General features: G+C 55.9%; 1 protein-coding gene across 1 annotated transcript in view; it reads right to left on the bottom strand.

Annotated features, from left to right (window-relative positions):
* Nucleotides 1–15,120, bottom strand: part of LOC311160066 (polycystin-1-like) — a 40,079-nt gene extending 24,959 nt beyond the window's left edge. Inside the window, exons 1-12 of the mRNA XM_084216529.1 lie at nt 14,928–15,120; nt 13,841–13,953; nt 13,635–13,761; nt 12,497–12,774; nt 11,283–11,984; nt 10,128–10,259; nt 8,546–8,721; nt 8,036–8,169; nt 3,878–7,500; nt 2,819–2,965; nt 1,244–1,387; nt 101–380 (exon numbers count right to left, since the gene is read on the bottom strand). Coding sequence (XP_084072655.1) covers nt 101–380; nt 1,244–1,387; nt 2,819–2,965; nt 3,878–7,500; nt 8,036–8,169; nt 8,546–8,721; nt 10,128–10,259; nt 11,283–11,984; nt 12,497–12,774; nt 13,635–13,761; nt 13,841–13,953; nt 14,928–15,003 — 5,932 coding nt within the window. The 5' untranslated portion in view covers nt 15,004–15,120. The remainder of the gene's footprint in view (nt 1–100; nt 381–1,243; nt 1,388–2,818; nt 2,966–3,877; nt 7,501–8,035; nt 8,170–8,545; nt 8,722–10,127; nt 10,260–11,282; nt 11,985–12,496; nt 12,775–13,634; nt 13,762–13,840; nt 13,954–14,927) is intronic.
* Nucleotides 15,121–17,764: the final 2,644 nt, after the last annotated feature.

Here is a 17,764-nt window from a genome sequence, read left to right as displayed (position 1 = left end):
GCCCTGGCCAGCAGCACCCCGGGGCAGGAGTTTGGGGTGAAGGGAACCTCTGTGGCAAGAGCAGCTGGTGCTGAGGAGCAGGGGCTGGCAGGGCTCTCACCTGCACACTCGAAGTGCACCTTGGTCTGCAGCGCCCGGAGGGGCCCCTCGGGGGACAGGCGGCAGGAGCCCCCCACGGGGGGCTGGTTGGGCAGCAGGTCGATGGAGGCGAAGCCCTCCTCGCCCGTGGTGAGGTCTGTGATGTGCAGGGTGAAGGTGTAGCCCTCGCCATCCCTCAGGGCTCCTGGCCTCAGCACCAGGTTCATCCCCGTGTCGCCGGTGGACGTGGTTGTTCTGTCCAGGACGAGGGACTTGTTCTTAAAGCTGTGAGCTGCCCACCTCTGCAGGGATGGACGGGGGAAAGACACCGGAGGTTTGGTTTGAAGCTGAAGTTATGTCCTTAAAATGTTTTCAGATTGAGTCTTTTATAAAAAGTAACAGATTTCTAGTGGGAGCGTCTGCCAAATTTGCAGTTGATAATTCAGCTTTAGTCTTGTGTGCTACAGCAACAAGAACTGGAACCTTTCCAAAATGTCTGGTGGGAATATTTCCACTGTGAGATCTACTTTAGTTTCTGGAATTACATCACCCTCCAACAGAATATTTCATAATACAGAGTACAAAACACAGGAAATAAATGAAGGACTGGTGGAGTCTCCACGGGATACCGTGTTTTATGTGCTTCAAGCTGAACGTGGCCTGGGTGGTTACTGTTAATAGCACAAACCTACAATTGTGATAACAGCAGAAACAGTGAGATAACCAAGCAGAAAATGCCACGCAAGGACATGCTGGGCTTGCTGGGAGCAACAGGACTTCAGTTCTGAGACTGCTTCACTCCCCAGGCTGCAGGGGAAGCTGGAATTAGAGGAGAGACTGAACCACCTCTGCTTGAACCACCAGAATAACAGGTAAAATGCCAACCAGAGAGGAGAAAAACCACTTTACAGATCTCTTATAGGAAAAAAAAAAGTGGTTTTGTGTGGAAAGACCTGGTCACTCATGGCTTTTGGCTTAGAATGGCCCCACAAGGACTCAGCCAGGCCCACCTGCTGCTGCTTGTGGCCAGGGATTGCTTCCCCTCCCTGTCTCTACTGCAATTTAGGTCCAGGACCTCACTTCTCTTTCCCCTTCCACCCTGACCCCTCTGCCTGCCCCCTCTCCCAGAGCCCCCCAAAGGTGAAGCAAAGCCTTGTGACTTTACCCCAAGCTTGGAGTCGTTGTGACAGTTCTGGCAGGTGCCCTCCAGGTACACGTAGGAGCTCTTGCTGACCTCGTAGACAGACTGAGCCTTGCAGGAAACACACTCCAGGGACACAATAGGGACTCCTCCCCTCTTGATGAACACCTGGGAAGGCAAGAGGCTCCATCAGAAGGTCTGACACCAAAACACAGACACCTAACAGGTAAGGACACAGCCCAGCACCTGGTGCTGCAGGGAGGAATTGCTCTGCACCAGCCCAGTCAGTGCTAAGAAACAGCAGGAAGGGATTCCCAAAGGATTTGGGGTCAGCTTTAAGCTGTACCTCTGCTCTTACACTGCCCAGTTCCATCACTGGTTTGCAAGGGCCACCCCACACCAAGCTGGGCCGATCTAGGTCATTCTGGATTTATTTATTTACGCTTTTCAACAACATAAATGACTTCTGAAATGTCCCTCTGGTCCCTGGTGCTGAATTCCCACCAAACCCTGCTCGTGCTGCCAGGTGGGGATGGAAGAACCACCTTTTTCCAGGGAGCAGCACATTGTTCCAGGCTTTCAGCTGGAATCTAACTGCACATCTCCAGACATCCACCACACCTTCCTGGCAGAGCACTCGCAGAGCTCTGGAGGCACCGGTGGCTCAGACACAACAGCAGCTGAACTCTGACTGCTGCGCTCTGTCTAAATTCCTTTAATCCCGGAGGAAACGGGCTTGTCCAGCACTGGACTGAGCCCTCTGCCCTGGCATAACGAGTGTTATGAATTCAAAGACAGTAATGAAGACATTGTTTAACATGGCAGACTCTTAAAAGGGGATAAATATTCCCCAGCACTGCGCTGGAGCCCCGCTCATCCCGCCAGTATCTGCAGATTTCCTGCGACACTGGGAGCATTGTTTTGTGCTCCTGCATGGAAACCAGATAGTACGGAATGTCCTTGAAAGACTATCAATTCCATTTTTTTCTTTTCATCCCGCAGCCCTGGTTTCAAACCCAGGCTGTAAGAGTTTCCACTTCCAGCCCGAGTCCATCTCCAGTTGCCAGCTGCACCACGGTGGAAGTTCCCGGCAGGAACTGAGCGGGCGCGCTCGGCGCCGGGATCCGCGGGACACAAACAACCTGCCCTGAAAAAATCCTCCCCTAAAAGAGCTGGAAGGTGAGAAGAGAGGAACTGTTGGCAGTAAAACTGAGCCCTGGCTCTTAGGAAGCTCTCTGGGTAAAATGAGGGCAGAGCCTGTGGCATGTGAAGAGCTGGGGCTGCAAAAAAGTGGGAAAGGAAGTTTCCTTTCTCCTAAAGAAATTTCCTTGGGAAAGGGACTGATTCTTCCCTGTGAGGGTGGGCAGGCCCTGGCACAGGGTGCCCAGAGCAGCTGTGGCTGTCCCTGGATCCCTGACAGTGTCCAAGGCCAGGCTGGACAGGGCTGGGAGCAGCCTGGGACAGTGGGAGGTGTCCCTGCCATGGCAGGGGTGGCATTGGGTGATCTTTAAGGTCCTTCCACCCCAACCATCCCATGGCTCTGTGCCTCAGAGGGGGCTGTGCCAGGCAGAGAAGGTGACAGCTGTGTGTGGTACGTACGGTTTGGTTGGTGGCCTCCGGACTCATCCCTTCCTTCCTGACGGTGAGGTCGAACGTGTACTCCACATCTGCCTCTAAGAGAGCTTTGGAAATTGTGACAATTCCTTCCTTGGCACTGAAATTCAGAGAGCACCCTGCAGCCGAGCTCTGCTTGCAAGGAGAAAAGAACTTTCAAACCCTCCTTGGTAAGGGTGCACATCGGGTTAGTCCACAGCCAAAACATTCAGGTCCACACAAAGTCACTGTCACAGACCTTGCTGTGCAGTGGGAGAAACAGGGCATGTGTGGACAATAAAACTCATTATCCTACTCTTCAGGTTAGTAAACAGTAGCTGGAATACTCCTGTATTTCATCTGAGTTTCATATTTGTAGTTTACAGCAATTAATTCTTCATTAAATACCTTACAATCAACAAGCAACACAAAAAGCTCACATTAAACCAAAAAAATCCAATCCCCACACATTTGCTATTTTGAGACAAAGCTAGAAAACATGACATTGTACAAGCAAGAGTTCCACATTCAATCAAAAATGCTGCTGAGGTGGATTCCCATGGGGATTTGCCAGGCAGGTCTCACTTGCCCTTCCATCAGGGCAGGGTCAGATCACTGCAGCACGAGGACAGTGACAAGCTGTGGTCACTTGACCTCTCTAAAGCCTTTGTCCCCTGATGGCATTAGAGACATTTAACTGTTAATGGCAGAGGGAGCAGAGCCCTGGGCTCCCCGGCTGCATCAGCAGCTCCGTGACACCCTCAGTGCATGGAAGCAGCAGCGCTGACACTGGGGACCAGAGGCCAGGGCCAGAGAAGCAGCAATGCCCACGCCTCCCTCCCAGAGCCAGCCCTTCTGCCTGCCCAGGGGCACTGCACCACACCTCACACCAATTTCTGCACCATCATCCCGAGCTGGGAACTGAACCTTTGCAGCCCTCCTGCCGGAGCAGCTCTGCTAGAGATGCTCACAAAAGCTTCCCTCGCCCCCGTTTCACCCCAGGCATGTTTGTGGTGGAGCTGGAGCTCCCACATGGTCACTCTGGCTGGGCAAGGCTGCTCTTACCTTGGAGGAGGACGTGCAGGACCACTCGTACAACAATGGGGTCTGTTCCCCATCATCCAAGTTCGGGTCATAGGATTTCTCCCCATCCAGGATTAAATCCTGAGTGTTGGACCATACACGGTACGACCCCCCATCGATGATTGGGACCAGCTTGCTCGGGATCACAGTCACATTGGCAAAGATGCTTTTGGACAGCGGGGTGTCTCCAAAGGAGACAATGAACATGAAGCAGTAGTTCCCAACTTCCAGGCCGAGCTTTGGGATAACCAGCTGGGGCCTGTTCACGTCGACGTTCGGCAGCCGGATCCTGCTGGAGTCATCCAAGTTCATGCAGCTGGGTGCTCGGTAGATCTCCCACAGGTGCTCTGTCTGGTACTTGATGCACCCTCGGAGGTCAATCTGTGCCTCCAGGTAGTTCCTCTGGGATCTCTTCATAACCACCTGTGGTGGCAGGGCCAGCTCCACCTCGGGCTCCTCGCACTCCAGGACTTTGACGGTGACAGTGAGCTGGGCTATGAAGAAGCTGATGAGATTGGTGGCATTCACCTCCACCAGGTAATCCCCGGGGCTCAGGTAAGAATAGTTGGCCACTGCAACTCTGGTGGTTTGAGTGGAAGAGCCATCCCCAAAGCTCCACAAGAACTCGACGCTCCTGCTGCTGGGCACCACCACGGCTTCAAACAGCGCCGTCCTGTTGACAAAGGCATTGGTGGCACTGAGGGACACCTGGACTATGGGGTCCTGCACCTGCATGGTTCTGGTGATGTTGACACTTCCCAAGTCATTGAAGGCAGTGAGGTGGATCTCCAGCAGCCCTGCAGCTTCTGGAGCATAGGAAACTCTGTCTCCTGATGCAGCAACCACGGCCCGGCCTCGCTCCTTCCACAGGCAGAACTGCCAGGAGAAGGACACGCGGGAGCCGCTGCCCACGTGGGCACTGAAGCTCTTCTCCGTGCCCGTGGGAATGCCCTCCTCGCAGCAGTTCAGGAGCCTGACGTCCTGGATGGGCTCCAGGACAGAGATGAGCACCTGGGCGTGGGCAATGCTGATCTGGTTCTGCACGGTGACGGTCACCAGGTAATCGCCGCTCTTGGTGAACTCGTGGCTGTACCTGGAGCTGTTGAGCACCACGGAGTAGTCCCCACTAATGCTCACCAGGTAACTCACAGAGGTACCTGACAGCATCCTGATCTCAAAGGTGACCTGCTCTCCTGGCTCCACCACCTTCTTGCTGGCGACAACTTCCAGACCTTGAATCCTGTCCAGCACGGAGATGTTCCTGCTGGCCAGAGCCCAGCTGATGTCGTTGGAGGCGTTCAGGTGGACCGTGTACCACCCTGCCCTGGGGAACGTGACTGCCACAGACTGGCCACTCAGTGTGCCATTTGGCACCTCCCACAGCCAGGTCACTTCAGTCCCCCTCTGCAGCTCCCCCTCAAAGACCACCGTGGAGCCTGAGGAGACGTACCTACAGTCCAGCTCTGCTGTCCCTATACTCAGCCCCTCGATGACCTCCTCCACACAGACAGAAACAGTGGCATTGGTTGAATTCAGCTTGTTTTCTGCTCCAACAATGACCTCAATCATTCCAGGGCTTTGGAAGGAGCGTATAATAAAAGGTTCAGAGGTGACAGGAGAGGAGCCATCCTCCAGGTACCACACGTACGTGACACCAGTGCCACTGGTTATGGTGGCACTTATGTTCACAGAGGCATTAACAGCAGCTGGGTTGGGGAAGACACAGGGCCTTAGGACACCAAGGCTTTCAATGAACTCCAGTGTCCTGTTAGCAGTGGCACAGCCCAGCATGTTGGTGGCCTTCAGGTAGACAGTGTAGTTCCCAGCTTCCAGGATGCTCAAGGGGAAGGTTTTCCCAGTGAAAGTCTGCACAGCATTGCCATCCCGTTGGACCACCCAGCTGTAGGAGATGTTTGTGCCCTCTCTCACCACGGCCTGCAAATGCAGCGTTTTGTTAGTTGGGAAATACACGTCCTCCACCAGGTCGGTGCTGGCCACCTGCAGGCCCTCAATCTGCTCCAGGACGTAGACGTAGATGCTGTCCTGCAGCGAGCTGATCTTGTTCTCGGCCGTCACGATGACGTTGAAGGTGCCCACGGAGCGGAAGGTGTAGGAAATGGTGGAGGAGCCTTGGATGGGAGTGCAGCGGTCGCAGAGGATCCACGAGTAGCGGATGGCAGTGCCAGCCACCAGGGTGGCTACAAAGCTCACCGAGCCATTCAGGGGCACCACTGTCCTGCTGGCATTGACAGTCAGGCCAAAGAGCCGCCGCTTCACCGTGACATCGATGGTGGTCTCGTTGGAGCTCACGTCGTTCTGCCCCATCACTGTAATGCTGTAGTGGCCCGTGCTGTTGTAGGAGTGGGTGGCCACTTGCCCAGGCTGGACAGTGCCATCCCCAAAGTCCCAGCAGTAACTCACTTTGGTTCCATTCATGCTGGCAGAGAACAGGTAGATCTGGTTCAGCTCCAGAACATCCGTCCCGTTATACTCAATCTTTGCTACCCCAACCGGCTCCTGGACCTCCACAAACGCCGTGTCGTTGTTAAAAGAGACATTGTTGGAGACGGTCACCGTGACCAGGAAGACCCCTGTGTTCTTGTAGGTGTAGGTCACCTCAGTCCCGCTGGACCGGGCGGACTCGTTGTTGCCGAAATCCCAGCGGTAGCGGTACTGGTAGGGAGGCACGGCACTGACCTGGAAGGAGGTCTCTTCCCCGAGCCTCACAAAGCGTTTGGAGGGGAGCAGGGTGACATTGAGAATCTCTGGCTCCACACAGACACTGGTGAAGTAGTTAGCCTTGTTAAAGCTGCTGGAGAGGGTCAGGGTGAGCGGGAAGGTCCCGCTCCGGGTGAAGTTGTGCATCACCACAGGGTCCCCGCTGACCGTGACATTGGAGGAGCCGTCTCCAAAAGTCCAGTCAAAGATGTACTCCTCAGGATTCCCCGTCACGTAGGCGGTGAGCTGCACGTCGGGGTGCTCCAGGATGCAAGAAGTAGGCTCAATTTTGAGTATTTCCAGGACAAATATCCGGACAGGAACCGCCCGGGAGACAGAGTTCACGGGATTCACGGCCGTCACGTTCACGGTGCAGTTGACGTCCTTTATGTACACGTGTTCTACCACCGGCACCTGACTCCTCAGCACTGTCCCGTCGCCCATGTCGAATATCCAGGTGATGCTGTCCCCTGTCTGCACGGAGGCGTTGACGGTGACAGCCGCCCCCTGCTCTGCGGCCTCGGCGGCGGACACGCGCAGCCCCGTTATCTCCTCGAACACCTGGTAGCACTCCACGGCCTCCAGGCTGCTCACGGTGTTGTTGGCTGTCACGGTGACGTTGTACACCCCTCGGCGGGGGTAGCTGTGGCTGGCTGTGGGCTGGGGCTCTGTGAGCAGGGAGGAGCCGTCCCCGAAGTCCCAGGTGTACAGCACGCCGTACGGGGACGGCAGGGCGGTGGCTCGGAAGGTGACCGGCCGGCCCACCACCAGAACGTCCTCCTCTGCCTCCACCTGCACGGCAACCAGGTGGCTGTGAACCTGCACTAGGCTCAGGTGGGTGAGGTTCTCGTACTGGTTGGACACAACAACCATCAGGGCATATTCTCCTGCATTGGGAGAGAGCAGAACAAGGGCAGGGTGAGGACATGCCTGACAACAGCTTCTGAGTGCTGCAGTGGGGTGGGGGGTGTGACAGGGGACACTCTGCTCTGGGCTGCCCTGCTCCAGCCCAGGACCAGCAGGAATTACACCAGGTCATGTGAATGGGGACCAGCATCAAGAAAGGAGCCAGTCCAATAGGTGGAGATAAAACATCTTCCTCCTGCTCACCCACAGAACAGACCCTTCCTGCTGCCCACCCCTCCCACCAGCCTGGGGCTTGCCTGCCCCTCATCCTTCTGCTGAGACTGCCCAAAAAGGGGCTGAGTGTGATGGACCTGCTTCTTACAGCAGGGCCAAACATCCCTGGGAAACAGGGTTAGAGAGGATGGCAACTGCTGGAGACTTCCAGTCACTCCAGCTGTCTGCTCAGGAATCAGGCAATGATTTCCAAGCCTTGGTTGTTTTGGAAGGTGCCTTGTACACCCCTCAGACCAAAAATGCCTGATCCCCTTCTGCCCCAAAGAGCTTTCTTGGGCATACCTGGGTCTTGGTAGATGTGTGAAACGTTGTGCTCAATGACAACTTCATGGATACTGGGATCAGGAACAAGGAAAGACTTGTTGTAGGGAGGTTTGAACAGGTAGGTCTCTTGGACACCATCTCCAAAATCCCACCTGGAGAAACAGGCAAACCACGTTACACTGCACAACAGGAGAATCCCAGAAATCCCAGAGGAATCCTGGCTTGTCTTTCAGGTCAGGGCTGGGTTCTTAAAAAAAAACATAGGAAGCAGAATGCCAAGTATCAAAACAGCAGCTGTGTTGAGAGGAGGAGGAGGAAGAACCCAAACTAAAGCAGTGTCGTAACACTTTAAATGGAAAGGATTTCAGCCTGAATTACAGGTGTGTGACTGACCCCCACTCACAGAGATTTCACACAACTAAAACAGCAGCTGAGAGGGACCAGTTGGCCCCGGGAAGAGAAACTGTGCAGGCATGCTTAGATGTGCACAGAAGGACCCCAAGTTTGGGCAAGCAGCAAAGGACTCACAGGAACAGAGCCTCCACAGCCGAGTCCACGTGAACCCGGGCACTGAACTCCACGCTGCTGTTCTGGGGCACCACTGGCAGGGCCCCCACCACGCTCAGGTTCCTCATCCTGTTCATCATCTCCACCGTCACGTTGTAGTTGACCGTGAAGTTGCTGACGTGGTTGGAGGCGGTGAGCTGGGGAGGACAGTGGGACAAAAAATGGGTTTGGGGTCCCCTTGCTGCCCTCGGAGTGGGGCTTTGCTGGACTGAAGCACCACTGGGCAAGTGAGCAGCTCAGGGCAGAGAGAGTGGCCACATGTTCAGCTCTACAGCCAGTCCAAGGAAGGGCTGGTGCTACAGCAAGAGCACAAGGAGAGGAGCTTCTCATCCTGAGGCTCTGAACTTGCCAGCTGCCCCTTTGTCTGCTCCAAGGTGCCCTGCAGCTCCAGCTGCTGAGCACAGGCACCTGCGGCCACCAAAGGGACAAGAGCCACCCAGTTTCCTCAGGAGAGTGGCAGAAAATGGCTTCAAGCACAGAGCTGGGAGGGGAGAGGCTCATAAAACCAAGCACACCAAGTGCAGCTCCAGGATCCTGGTGTGGTGGGCACAGAGAGGGACAGCAAGGCTGGGCAGAGGAGGGAAAGGGACACAAGAGACTGAAGAGACATGGCAGAAGTAGAGCAGAATCCTCATGGTTTTCTGGGCATGTAACACTGACAGAGTATCTCCACCTTCTCACCTGCAGGAGAGCTGAGCTGCTGGTTGGAGTGGCTCAGACCCACTGGGACAGACCCAGCAGGGAAGAGCAGCTCGTGCCTGGGCTCCTGTGGATGTGCTGCACTGAACCCAGAGCCCCCCAGGCTAACAGCAGCCTGGCAGCTCTGCAAGTGAAAGCAGCCCAGGCCCTCAGCACAGTGCTGCACCCAGCAAATTAGTGCTGCAGCCAGCAAATTAGTGTAAGCATGGCCTCAGGGCTGGGCTGGTGTCTGTTCAGGAGGCCAAGAGACACCCTGAGAGCAGATCCAGCACCTTGGACCAGAGCAGACTCTGCAGGGCACGACACACAAAGATGTGCTGGCCAGAGATCAGCTCCTGCTCCACAACACACAGCTCCCCTGGCCCAGGCTCTGCTCCACCCTTCAGGGGCCATGGCAAAACCCAGCACTCCAGTCTGCCCCTGGAGAAAGAGAGCAGGACAGAGAACATAGGAGCTCGTGGGAGAAGCTCTGGCCTGCCTATGGAAGTCTTATGATGCATCCTGCCTCTGCCAGGTTCTGAATCCAGATTTCCTGCCTGCCAGAGCAGGGGCTCCCTGCTAATTCCTGCTGGGGAGGGAGGAGGGGGAAACACAGACACTCCATGAACAGAAAGGGGAGCTTGGAGAAAAGAGAAGAAAGCACACGAGGAACACAGCACAGCAGTGTAGGAGCAGAAGAAACGATTTGCATTTGCAAGAGCAGCTCTGTGAGAAACAGCAGACGAGCGCAGCGAAAACCTCAACTCAACTCTGCCTTCTCTCCCTGCTGCTGTTCCTGAGGAGTTTGTGGGATGAGATGGGAAGCCAGGGGTGAAATGGTGTCATGGGAAAGGCCTTGGCTTACCGAAAGCTTGTACACAGCTGGGCTTTGGTAGATAACGTTGAAGACAACATTGTAAAAAGTGAAAGATGGCTTATCATCTACTGTCCATCGGAAAGTCACATCTGAGCCAGCCTCCATCACAGGGACGTAGCTCTGAAAGGCACGAGAACATTTCACACTAGTGCAAGAGAAAAGCATGCCCAGCACTTCCCAGGAGACCTCCAGCTGAACTGGAGAGGGAGCAGAGCCAGACTGGGAGGCTCCCACAGCTGCAGTGCCCTCAGGGCATGGCACAGAGGTGACAGATCATCTGTGGCTCTGCTGCTGATGGAGAAATGAAGACCCTGACTCCATAAATCCCCAGCAGAGCTGGGAGCAGACCCCACACTCCCTGCTCCCACAGCCCAGCACTCTGCTCTTGTGATCAGGTTCCTCTTACTGACTAAAAATCCTTCTGAAATCTTTGCAGAAACAGCCTGGCTTTAGCTACACCTGTAGGCTGAGCCTCTGACCCTGGTCCAGGGATGGTGCCTGACCCAAAGACTGAAGGGGCTGGACAGGGCAGGTCCCTCCTCACTCCAACAGTGCCTCCTGAGCAGCCTGTGGCAGCAGGAAGGGTGAGACCAAGAGGTGCAGGCACAGGATCTGCCAGAAGCAGCCAGAGCTTGTACAGAGCATTTGGGGCAGTTACCGAGCAGCTTCCCAGGGCTGTAGCTCTGGGGATGGGGGACTGGAAAAAACAAGACTGCAAACACCAGAGGAACTCCATGACTTGGAGGGGTGAAACATCTCTGCAGCTTCAGCCAGCTGACGTAAGGATTAAGCAGAGCAAATCTGAACACCTCAAGGGACGACTACCAGGACAAGGCAGAACAAGGTAAACACTGGCCTTGCCTAGGGCCTCCGGTGTCCTGGGGCACGGCACAGGCAGTGATCCCTCTCAGGAGGCACTGCCTGACCGCAGGGGCTCCAGGGGACGTGCAGCTGAGCTGCCTTCCTGCTGGACAGCAGCAGCGCTGGTGCCACATGCTGTGCCCGCAGCAGCGCACGGCCTGGCAGCTTAGCAGCAAGCAGTGCCCCACCGCCCCGAGGCAAACACACCCCGAGAGCTCCAGGGGAGGGACGAACCCACCCGGGGGAGGGAAGGGCTCAGAGCAGCAGCAAACAAGCACTCACCACCCGTGTGTTCAGCAGCACCCTGCTCTCGGGGTCGGGCGTGGCCCTCAGCCCGCGGATGGGCTCCTCCACCTTGACGGTGACCGTGATGTTCTGGGAGCTGACCGAGTTCTCCGCCACCAGCACGTGGGTGCTGAGGCCCTCCCCGAGGCCGCCCAGCTGCAGCACGGCAAACCAGGTGTCGTTGTTCTCCCGGGCGCACAGCGCGGCCACGGCCGCCGGGCAGGTGGCCACGAAGGGCACGCTGCGGTCGTCCCCGAGGCAGCTGGCCGTGGCGTTGACCCCCGAGGACAGCTTGAGCAGCAGCCAGGTGTGGTTGGTGGGCAGGTAGAGCCGGGAGCCCTGGGGGGCCGGGTGCAGGACGCGCAGGCCGGACACGCGGGACGCCACGCGGAAGGCGCAGGACAGGTTGGCGCGGAAGAGCCCGCTGTCCACGCTGGCCCGCAGCCTGTAGAGCCCGGGCTGCTCCAGCCCCGCGTTCCCGGGGCTGAGCACGGGCACCAGCTGCTCCTCGGCGTAGCGCACACGCACGGAGCACGCCGGGCTGCCCGCGGCGCCGCCGGGGGACGGCCCCGAGGAGCTCCGGCTGGCCACGGAGCCGGCACCGCGGTGGCACCGCAGGAACGAGCCCGAGGCTGCCGTGTGCTGGATGCTGAAAACGTCCCCAGGCCTGACAAAGATGTTTTCTTTGCTGAATGTGACCTGCAGAGAGGGAGGAGAGGGGTTTGGGTTAATGGCTCACCTTAAGAGCAGTCAGCAGCCAACTCCTGCCCGGAGGAGCACAGCGCTGGGTTTCCTGCCAGGTGGGAACAACAGGAAAGGTGCAGATCCCCACACAGCAGAGGGAGACCTGTCACCACTCCACCCTCTTGGCCCCTCTGAATCAAACAGAGAAATCAGCTTCATGCTCCATCCCCACTGTGTCAACGCCATGGGAACAGCCCGTGGAACCTGTGCAGCCTTGTCATGGAAACACGGAATGCTTTGGGTGGGAAGGGACTCAAAACCCATCCTGTTCCACCCCCTGCCATGGGCAGGGACACCTTCCAGCATCCCAGGCACAGCAGGGGACTGCAGGGAGCCCCTGTGCCACGTCCCTTCATTCCAATGGAGTTGAGCAGCTCCATCTGCCACAGGGGAACAACCCAAACTCACCCAAAGCCCCCGGGAGAAACCTGCCCCACCCCTGGCCTGGGCACAGAGCAAACTCTGACCTGGTACTGGGAAGAGGGGCCAGCTGGCACCGTGAAGAGGAACTCCCTGAGGAGCTGATAGCTGGGCTGGCTGGTGTTGGGCAGCAGGGAGCCCGGGGCAGGGCTGCTGCCAAAGGAGCTGTTGGCACACTCGCTCCCATTGCAGCAGCTGCTGCGGGATGAGCACAGGTTTGTCAAAGGACACCACTGGGAACCAGGAGGACACTCCAGCAGCGTCCAGTTCCCATCATCCTGAGCACTGGGGAATGGTTCTGTAGCATTGTTTTCCTCCTGGTAGTCTGGAAGAAGTGAAAGAGAAATCAGTGATAGCCACTCTGCTGAGTAACACTGTTAATGCACTCCTCTGCTCATAATTCACCCTTTTTTCCATTTTGGTGATGGCTCCACTCTTAGCAAAAGCTGCAACTGCAGAACATCGTGCTGCTACATAAATGTCCTCTTTTACTGGAAAAATTCACCAGGATCATTAAATCCAAAGTTGTCTCTTTTCCAGTGAGAACGTACCAATTTGCAATCTGAAAGGATCTGTGCTACAGCAAAAGCCAGTCCAAGTGAAAGCAAGAGCTGGCCTTGACATTGAAAACACATTAAGCAACTTTTCTGAAGTTAATGTTTCCATGTCAAAGTATCAGCTTGTCAGTGTCAGAAAAGATCCTTTTGTAACCAGCCAACCCCACGGCTACAACAAACATTCTGCTGCAGAATTAATTGTTGCCAAAACTGTGACTGTTGAGCTGTTGTACAAGGAATAAAAGGCTTTTTAGATTATCTCATCCATCAGGAAGAAATGGGCTCAGGAAAATGTTCTTCCTTGTTAACCCGTGGGGCCAGATGGACCAGAACACATTCCCGTTTGACATGTGTCTCCACAAAGCAAAAAGTACAGCTCAGAAGATTAATGAGCTTCTCCACATGGTCCTCACACTCACACTCTCCTCATGCATGGAGAGAGGTTTCTCCCTGTTCTTTTCTCCAGGATAACCACTGCCTCAAGGCTGTGGGTCCCACACTTTGATCTCCAGAAACAGAACCAAACCTCCAAGGTTTAGGGGTCAGAGGACCAGAGGGGCCACAAGGCCAGCCCCAGTTTCATGGTGTCACCTCCAACGACCCCACAGACGTCGAGGAGCATCCTCACCTCCTCCATCCACCAGTCTGTGCAGCTGGAACCTCACTTGGACGGGCTGGAGCAGCTCCTGTGTCCCGAACTCCAGGGCAGTGAGGAAGCCCTGGTGCCTGAAGGCCAGCTCTGGGAACTCCAGCACCTGCAGAAGATGCACAGCTCTCACCTGCCCGTGTCCCCAGGGGTCCCTGGGCAGCCCAGGAGGAGCAGAGCCCCCTCACCTCCTCAGCCTGCCACGGCTCCGCTGCCACGGCCTCGCTCACGTTCCTCAGGGCCTCGCCTGGGGCCAGCTCAGCGTCCCCCTCAAAGAAGTTCTGGGCGTCCAGGAGAACTCCTGCTTACAAAGGAAATATTGGAACAAAGCTGTGAGACTCAGCTGTGAGGCCATTCCCTCCACCCTGTCAGGCTGCAGAGGGCTTGGACCACTCAGGAGAGCAGCAGCTCCATAGTCCTGTATCTTCCTTCTCCTTACAGGTGTCCTTACAGGTATCTTGACTTCTTTCTCATCCAGCTCAGATAACATTTTCATTTGCCATGTTCGGCAATTTTGACTTTTAGGAACTGTGCAAGTAATTCTCCCTTCCAACAACTGGAATTTCTGAGCACCAGGTGCACCTTCTCATCCTCCCTGTGCCCCTGGACTTCTTGGGCAATGTGGCCACCACCAACTGGTTTCCAGCAGTGGCAAACACTGCTGGCTCTCTGGGGACTGGCCAGCTGCTGCTGCCCCTCTGACCAGGCCAGTGTCCTCTCTGGCCATGGCTTTTCCTTCTTATATCAACCTTCTCCCCTGTTTCATGTCCATCCTACTTCTCTTACTTCTTACACCGGTGTGGAAGATTTGGAAAGCTGAATAACCACAAACCTGCACAGCACATCACATCACACCTCACCCAATCAAGTTCTGATTTAGAGAGAACCATATCTCCTCAACATCTCCCAAAATACACAATGAAGGACACCAAGCCACCAAGGCAGCAGCACGGCCTCAGATCCCGCCAGCAGCAGAGACTGCTCACATAAGAGGGAAAAGCTATTTCCAGTGCTTTGCCTCAGAACTTCGCTCCCCCGTCTCCTCCTGCTAGTGGCAAAGATCAGAGTAAGCCAAACTCTTCCTTTTGGGCTGCAGTTTGGTTTCTGGAAGTTGGGTTTGGGACTATTGCTGCGAGTCACACTCGCTCTGTGGTGACGCCCTGGAGGAGCCTCTCCACGCACCCCTCTTTCTTTACCCCTCTTTATCCCTCTTTTTCCACCCCAGTGGCAGGGAGGGGACCCCTGCCCAGCCCTGGTGGCAGCAGCAGGGCCCACCTGGTGGCTTGTACTCGCAGACATAGCTGTGCTTGGCCATGCACAGGTCGGTGTTGCACTGGCCCGTGGGGCCCATGCGCACGCAGTGGTCAGCGTTGGAGGGATGGGGCTCTCCTGGCAGCCAGTTCTGACAGCTCTCCAGATTAAATCCTTCCCCTCTCTGCTGCGCTCCAGAGCTTGCAAAATCATTGAATCCGATCCAGACATCGAGGCTCCTGCAAAAGAGGGAAGAAAAAAAAAGAGAAAGAAGGGGGAGGGGGGATTTCAGGAAATCATGAGTATTAGAAAGAGCTGGGACAGCTGCCATCTATGGTCCTCTCTAAAAATATTAACAAAATAACAACAGCTCCATCGGGGTGTCATGGGCTACATTTCATGGAGCCTTTTAATTACTGAAGGGTTTCAGTATCCACTCGACCAGCAGACCCTCAGGAACTGCCCCTCCACTGCTCTCCTCCAGCCGTCCCAGCTCTGTCCCAGGAGCCTGGTGAGGGTGGGCAGGCCCTGGCACTGGGTGCCCAGAGCAGCTGTGGATGCCCCTGGATCCCTGGAAGCGTCCAAGGCCCGGCCGGACAGGGCTTGGAGCAGCCTGGGACAGTGCAAAGTGTCCCTGCCCATGGAAAGGGGTGGAACTGGATGAGCTTTAAGATCCCTCCCAAGCCAAACCTTTCCATGGTTCCCTGTTCTGTGACCAGCAGGTGGACTTGCACTCTGTCACCAAATGACCCTCCCAGACTCTGTCCTGAGTGATCTGGTCACACAGACCTGTCTGGGAAGCTGAACCCCCCAGAAAACCTGAGCTTTTACTGTGCACACCTGGGGGATTTGCCACCAGCCATCCTCCAGTGCAGGTGGGACTGGCAGCAGTCAGGATTAAAGCTCAGCAGTGCCAGGGCTGGGAGCTCTCCTGGCTGCAGCTCCTGGAGGTGATGAGCTCCTCAGGCACCACGGAAAGGCAGCAGAGAGGGGACGAGCAGAGGCTGGGGCATGGCAGGCAGCTGAGCCCCACACACACAGCACACTGCCAGGCTCCTCCAGGAGATGAAATGTCCCTGCCCCATTTGGAAACTGGCTCAATCCCAGCAGAGATCCTGGTGGAAAGTGCTGAGAGGCCTCTCATGGCCACAAAGACCCTGGAGAGCCGTTTCTAATCTCACCCAGCAAAAAGGGAGGCATTTGTTCCATATTAACTTCTATTAACTTCTCCATATTAACATCCTGCACCCTTCCCAGCTCTCAGCTCCTCCACACTCCCTCCTGCAGGTGGAAATCAATCCAGCCCTGCCCTTGCCTGCCCCAGAATGCCCCCAGGGTGGTACCACAGCTCTGCAAGGCAGACTGGGGAGATAACTGGTGCTAACTGGTGCCTCTCCACCCCCAGGCTCATGCCAGATGAAATGATTCATGAGGTCATGCTGAAAAACGATGACAAAAATAACTTGTTCCATGAATCAGTAGTTTTCACTGCAAATGAGATTAAAAAATAAATAAGGGCTGTGTTCTGCTCCTGAACCACTGGCAGGGAATGAGGGAGAGCAGGGTAGGAAACCGCCTGCCTGCTGCCATCAGGAAAACTCAGTGGAGATTTTCCTCTTCTAATTCCAGCTATGATCTAACTGCGAGTCATTAGGGAAAAAAAATTCAAAAAGTAAGAAAGAAAGGAATAACTAGAAGACAAGCTGCTGGCTGGCTCCCACCCTGCCCCACTGCCCAGCCCGTTCCATTGCAGGGCAAACAGGAGGACTCTGAACAACCTTCTTTTAAAGCAAGATTTGAGGAAGGACTGAGCTGCCCTGTTGGGGCAGGAGGAGCAGAACAAGCCTGGGGAGGCTTGGAAGGGCAGAAAGTGGGGTGCCCTGGATGGTCCCATCCTCTGCTGCTGCAGGCAGGGACCAGCTCAGCACACACTGCTGCTGGGGAGGCCATCCCACTCCAGGAGCAAAGGAGAGGAGACCTGCCCAGTGCCCTAATGGGAAACAGCCTCCTGCTGCTGCCACCTCCCCATAAGAAACTATGGAAGCTGCGTGCTCCCAAACCCTGCAGCTCGGCCCATTTGCCTTTTATCAGCAGGGAAATCACATCCTGGAGCTGCCTCCTTCATGTTTATCTGCAGGGATTAATAAAATAAACACGTGGGCTGGAGGGGGCTGGGGAGCAGAGGCTGTGGGGCAGCAGCTGGGGAACAGCCTGCTGGTTTCAGCAGCCCGGCAGCTCCAGACGCAATTCCTGCCACATCCCAGCAGCCATGCCCAGCTCCCTGCCACATACCAGGAGCCATGCCCAGCTCCTCACCCGTGTGAGGGACAGCCTCCCTTCCCCAGAGCAGGGAACAGAGGTCTGCAGTCTGAGGATGCAGCCCCGTGTGAAGGAACAGGGCAGGGGTACAGCCTGGGAAGCAGGAGCTGCCAGCCCTGGAGGCAGAGCGCTCCCAGCCCAGGTCACACGCAGCTGCTCCCTTCCATGTGCTTTCTGGGATGTGTTTGTGAGGAGCCCATCTCCCACAGCTGCAGCTGGGAGTGCTGACAAGGGCTGGCAGGCCCCGAGAGCTCTCCTGGTTGTCCTCCCTCCCCCGGAGTGGCCGGCTGGAGAAAGGGCACTCGGAGGGGCGGATTTAATCAAAGGCTGACACTTGCAGCACTCTCTGTTTATAAAGCCCAGTGCTGAGGTGGAACAGATGCTGCTGGAGAGGAGCACTGCTGCTTCCCAGGGTGAGAGACAGGAGGGGAAAGGGTCTGGGCTGCAGACGTGTCTAAGGGCACAGGATCCCTTTTCACATTTCAGAGGCATCCAGAGGCACAAACACAGGGCACACAAAGCCCACCAATCTCTCAATTCCC

The sequence above is a fragment of the Fringilla coelebs genome (genome assembly GCF_963513975.1).
Source record: "Fringilla coelebs genome assembly, chromosome: 16".
Taxonomy (NCBI): Eukaryota; Metazoa; Chordata; class Aves; order Passeriformes; family Fringillidae; genus Fringilla; species Fringilla coelebs.
The sequence above is the reverse complement of the archived record's forward strand: the minus strand, read 5'-3'. Positions and strand labels throughout refer to the sequence as shown.